Here is a 6,283-nt window from a genome sequence, read left to right as displayed (position 1 = left end):
GAGTTGACAAGTGGGCTCAGTAGTGCATCCATGCTGCGGGCAAGAATTTTTGGCGCACGTTCATGTGTGCAGCGGATCTCCCGCTTGGTGCGGGGATCGTGAATTAAAGTTGCTTTCGTAGCGTCGGGATATTGTTGGGAGCGGGGGTCGATGTTTTCATCAAGCTTCCATTTCCACGTAAGTGCTGCATGCCGTTTCACCTGGGGGACAATGTAGATAGGAACATAAAGGCGGGTGAAACTGGTAGAGCTTCCGCGGCGATTTGGTTGAGATACCGATTTAGACGGAAGATACCAGAGAAAGTGGTGGCGATTGAGGGCTGGTTGGGCATGCCAGTATATTTCAAATACTGATTGGGATGGGGGCTTGCCGTTAGGAGCCATACCGGAGTTATGTCATCCATTTTATGAAGAGTTTTGTCCGGCATCGGGCGGCCCACCACTTTCGTCAAAAGGAGTTCGGGTACTGGCGGCTGCGATTGGGACTGAGAAGCTGGTGGGGTCGGGCGTTTTTTTAGGGCTCGGTTTTGCAGGTTTGTCCACTTTTGAGCGGTAGCTGGGAGGCTCACTGCTGCTATTGGGCGCCTGTGACTGCGGTCTTTTTGCAGGAGGAGCAGGCGGGCTTGTGGAGCCAAATCGGAAAGTGTCGGGCGTGCCTTCATCTATAGGTGCATGGGTTTGGGATTTAAGGTCCCGGAGTTCGGATTCAAGGTTGGTTCTTTTTGCACAGAGGTTAGTGAGCATTTGGTGTATGGTTGATTTCCATTGGTCATTAGTCAAAGGCTCCTTGGAGATGGGCCCATTATTGTTCGGGGTTGTTAGAGCCGGTCCCAAAATTTGATTGAGATTGGCCTGTAGAGTACTGACCTGGGCAGAGAGGTTTGTGATAGATTTTTGTATGTCCAATTTCCATTGGTCATTGGGTAAGGAGTCGTTGGGGACGAACGTCTCAATTGGGGATTCGGCCTGGCCCGACATTTTTCGCGGATGTGGGGCTGTGGGTCCCTAGACTCCCTACTGGATTTTGTTTTTTGTTTTGATTGAAAATCCAAATTTCAAGTCAACGTTTTGGTGGGGTTTGTGGGTTTTTTTGAAAGTGGGATTCAGTTCTACACTGGTGACCTACTGGTCTCCGAGATTTACGTTTCGGAGGCGAAAATTTGAATCAAAGGTCCGTCGTGAAAAATAAATATGGGGAAGTACATTGCTGATATGCAGCCGCAGCTCCTCCCCCGACGGCATGTTTGCATTATCAGGCACCGACCACTTGTTCAACCCAACGTAGGCTTGACACATGCGGCGGTCCTTATCCTCTAGCAAGGGCACTCCTTTCACCTTCTCGGCCAATATGTTCGACGACAGCCAGCCGCTCTTGTCCGTCGTCTTTCGTATAATACCGCGCTGCTTCACACCCATCTTAATGGGATCCCTAATTTTGAATTAGCTGCGTTCAATAATAGCATTAGGACGCATAGGTATAAAAAAACCTTTCACCAACCGAAAGCTCGTGGGGCTTGGCTTTTTCATAAGCTCACTGCTCCCAGTGACGTTTTATGTCAGCCAACTCCTCCTCCGGCACCCCAATACCTCGTGCCAGCTCATCCAGGCCAGAGAAGTCATAAACCGAGCTTGTAATATGCTCCTCGCGATAAGGGAGCAGCTCCATATTGAATATTGTCTCGGGGGTTGTATAGATGAGAGAGGCCACCACAACGGACGCTCTGACCGCCATGTGAAAGGTCGGCGGCTCCGTCGAGGTGTCCCATAAACTGTGTAATAAATTATCTCGCTGGGCTAGATAGTTTAATATATTATCCCGACACGGGGGAGCCACGTCCACCACGTAAAACTTGATCTCCTCTGTCAGAAAACAGTCCAGCGCTCCCGTTTCCTTAAAATAAATTTGTATCAATAGAGTAGTATCCACCATTTCGGAAGGAGACGCTTTCAGCGAGCTGTCATAAGCCTGGAGCACATTCTGCTCCACCTCACCCGACACCAGGTCTTCACGCTCCGCCACAGAGCGAAGCATCATGGACGGATAGAACCCCGAATCACAGTAGACCTACGGTTCACTATCGCCCAACAAGCACGGCACCGTAGGCCCCTCCTCGCACCGTCACTTCTGCTCTTTCTTACGTTTGTTGGCAGTGGCAGCCGCTGCCCCCGCCGGAGCCACTCGTTGTGGGCAATCAACCCTATAATGGTTCTTGCCACATATGTGACAAGTATTATGTTTGGGAGTTTCACTCCCGCTCCGACGGCTCCGGTCAGAGGTAGCTCCGTTATCGCTCACCACAAAGCTATTCCGGGACAGTGAACGGCTACGTCTCCGTCGACGGTACGCTTAGACGAGAACCAAACGCCTCCAATGCCTTGCCATACTTGCGCTTGACATAGCTGCGACGGCTAGGACGCCGACGAACATCTCTGCCATGGTAGCACATCGCGAGGAGGAAGTTCAAAGCTGCAAAGCCTCCGATGCTGGTGAAAATGATGATAAAGGCCATACGCCCGTTGCCTTGCAGACAAGTCGAGAAGAAGCTTAAGACAAGAGCATCGAAGTCCTGAATCTGCTGACGAAACAAGGAAGGCACCAAACCTGCAGCAGTGAAAACAGGCTCCTTGGATGTTAACTTAATATGCTTATTGCCATTTTTGAAATAAATAATATTATCCCTATGCCCACACTAATGCACCTCTATTTTACTTACTATTGCATCGCTTGAATGTTTACTTAATATGCTTACTACTATGCCCACACTAATGCACCTCTATTTTACTTACTATTGCATCGCTTGGATGTTTATTTAATATGCTTATCACTACGCCCACACTAATGCACCTCTATTTTACTTACTATTGCATCGCTTGGATGTTTATTTAATATGCTTATCACTACGCCCACACTAATGCACCTCTATCTTACTATTGCATCGCTTGGATGTTTATTTAATATGCTTATTACTACGCCCACACTAATGCACCTCTATCCTACTATTGCATCGCTTGGATGTTTATTTAATATGCTTATTACTACGTCCACACTAATGCACCTCTATCTTACTATTGCATCGCTTGGATGTTTATTTCATATGCTTATTACTACGTCCACACTAATGCACCTCTATCTTACTTACTATTGCATCGCTTGGATGTTTATTTAATATGCTTATCACTACGCCCACACCAATGCACCTCTATCTTTCTTACTATTGGATTGCTTGGATGTTTATTTTAAATGCATATTTGGCTGTTATCGCTGCCGTCCTACTCAGTATTCATCGACCGTTTGCTGATGTTTTTCCACCACCAACGCCAGCGCTGTGGTCACTACCGCCGCCACAAAGGTCATGCCAAAGGCTATGCCAAACAGTATGAAACTCCAATCCAGCGAGAACTCATCCTGCACACTATAGCTGCCGTTTGGGCCTACCCCCGTACCCTTATACACACCACCGACAAAGGTACCGCAGGTGATAGACAGGAAGACCAGGGTGGCCCACAAGCACCCCACTGAGGCGTGGTCGGCTATGGCGTACTTCAACCCTGAAGCCAGCATCACCATGGCAACGACAAGGGCGATCAGAGCCAGGGTTATGAAAACCCGAGCGGATACGTATGCTCCGCACCTGGGGTAGAGAAGCAAGTGTATAATATGAGTGATGCGTATAATATTGTGTGGTATGAGGTATTGTGTAGCACAGAATGTACTATGGACAGGAAGTAGAAGTGTGTATATGGACAGGAAGTAGAGGTGTGTATGGAGTCCTATCGGAGTATACGTTTGCCACGGTTTAACTACAAATACTGTAGCCCGCCTTCTAACTACAAATATTAAAACCCGTCTTCCAATCGCGCGCGCAAGTACAAACGCTCACAATCGAAGTGAGGAGCATCACATGTGACGTGGTTTATTTCATATCGCGTGCATTCCAGTGTTAATTGTGTACATGGATACACTTCAGAACACACACACCCACGTACAACCCCACTACACAATGACAAATGAGGGACAATACTAAGATCCTAGGCAGATCAAAGCCGGTACTTGTGAAACACTGAAACCTAGCAATACAGCACGCGCAAAACTTATAGGGCAGCCCTTTCAGTATAGCTATATACAAATCAGAACACAGACATACATGTACAAAACTTATACTGCACAAGTAAGATCAGTACTTACACCTCAACTTCAATAGTAGTTGTAACATCTTTACACTATACTAACGACAGCCCCTTCAGTATAGCTATACCCACGACAGTAGACGGAGAAGTACTGACACCTCATCTTCAATAGAGACTACTAGTTGTAACATCTGCACACTATACCAACGACAGCCCTTCCAGTATAGCTACACCCACGACAGTAGACGGAGAAGTACTTACACCTCTTCAACAGAGACTATTAGTTGTAACATCTGCACACTATATCAACGACAACCCTTTCAGTATAGCTATACCCACGACAGTAGACGGAGAAGTACTTACGAGTCAATGGCGTCGTATCGGTCAGTCGAGCAGAAGAGCGTGTTTCCGACCCACCAGCAGATGTTCGTATCTACCGGGGCGAAGGTGGATTAAAGGAGCGAGTTCCAGGTAAAATGAAATGTCAGATATAAAAAATAGGGACAGGGCAGGGTAACAGGTACATGCGTATCCATGTTCAGTAAATTACTCACCATGGCCGGAGCAGTAGGGATATACCTGGCGGTATAAACGCGTTATAAAACAAATCATTGCACCACTTACTGCAGGCGCCGGAGATGAAGGCGCATCCCCATTGTTCGCCAGTTGCTGTGAGATCGTAACAACCAGTCCATAGACCAAAGTGTGAAGGATATAGGTACCCTGGAGTGCCTAAAGCCGGAGCTGTGCCATTGAACACTACACCCGGTGTGTTCCCGTTATCTACATTAACCCATACGCGTGTCCAAGACCTGAAGAAAAGAATGGTTATGAAGGTCAGCAAGAGGTGCTTACTTCAAACTAAGTGTGTAAAAAGATATTACAAGCAAATATAAAATATAAATAAATACGTATTATTGCGTATAGATATATATATATCCATATATACATAGACACATACATACATATAAATATAATTACATATATATTCTCTATAGTCCGGTCTAATATATAAATTTATATTGTCTATAGTCTGGTCTAATATATAGATCTATGAATATATATATGCGTGTGCGTTTATTTGTGTGAGTGTACACGCATGTTTATATGAATAAGGCAAAGTAGAAGTATGATTATGTATACCTATTTTTATTCATTTTAATATACTTACGCGCACCCACAAAAAGATACAAATATACATATAAACATTAACATTTACTTACTCGTATATTGTAAAACATAAATCTATGTATATATACATGCGTGTATATGTATATATATATATATATATTGGTACATACATACATACATATAAATAAATGTGTGTGTATGTATATATGTATATATATGTGTGTGCACATATGTTCATATATATCAGTAGCAGTAGCAGTAGAAGTATATGTTATATACAAATAATAACTCAAATAAACATACATACGATGACACTCATATATATATATATATATGTGTGTGTGTGAATACAATTATTTATGTGTGTGTGATATATATATATGTGTGTGTGATATATATATATGTGTGTGTGATATATATATGTGTGTGTGTGTGATTGTGTGCCTGTGTGTGCTTGTATCTATACATGTTGTACACATAATTACATATACATATATAAATACAAATAGACACATATATATATGTGTGTGGGTGTGATTGTGTGCCTGTATGTGCTTGTATCTATACATGTTGTATACATAATTACATATACATATAAAAATACAAATAGACACATATATATAAATATGTGTGTGTGTATGTGATTGTGTGCCTGTGTGTGCTTGAATCTATACATGTTGTAAACACAATTACATATACATATATAAATACAAATAGACATATATATATATGTATGTATGTATGTGAGCGAGTACAAGTGAGTATGAGTATATATCGATAAGCATGAATACGTATATCTATCTACTAATATATTTCAATTATATATATATATATATATGAATATATAAATATAAATATCAATAAGAATATAGATTATATATATCCATACACATATATATGTGTAATATGTGTATTTTTATATGTATATGTATGTGAATATGCACATATATATATATATATATATATATATATATATAAATATATATGTTCTATATATATACAAATATATAAATATATATATATAT

General features: G+C 42.5%; 2 protein-coding genes across 2 annotated transcripts in view; both read right to left on the bottom strand.

Moving 5' to 3' along the window:
• Positions 1-1,530: 1,530 nt before the first annotated feature.
• SARC_08520 (hypothetical protein) lies at positions 1,531-2,034 on the bottom strand (the record flags this gene model as incomplete). The annotated part of the gene is made up of 1 exon (XM_014297502.1): positions 1,531-2,034. One exon carries the CDS (start codon positions 2,032-2,034, stop codon positions 1,531-1,533), a length of 504 nt encoding a protein of 167 aa, XP_014152977.1.
• Positions 2,035-3,078: 1,044 nt separating this feature from the next.
• SARC_08519 (hypothetical protein) overlaps positions 3,079-6,283 on the bottom strand; it is a 3,570-nt gene continuing 365 nt past the window's right edge. The window contains exons 2-4 of the mRNA XM_014297501.1: positions 4,752-4,939; positions 4,491-4,560; positions 3,079-3,631 (exon numbers count right to left, since the gene is read on the bottom strand). Coding sequence (XP_014152976.1) covers positions 3,274-3,631; positions 4,491-4,560; positions 4,752-4,939 — 616 coding nt within the window. The 3' untranslated portion in view covers positions 3,079-3,273. The remainder of the gene's footprint in view (positions 3,632-4,490; positions 4,561-4,751; positions 4,940-6,283) is intronic.

This window comes from Sphaeroforma arctica, assembly GCF_001186125.1.
Source record: "Sphaeroforma arctica JP610 unplaced genomic scaffold supercont1.773, whole genome shotgun sequence".
NCBI classification, from domain to species: Eukaryota; class Ichthyosporea; order Ichthyophonida; genus Sphaeroforma; species Sphaeroforma arctica.
This window is presented reverse-complemented; position numbering and strand designations above follow the sequence as displayed.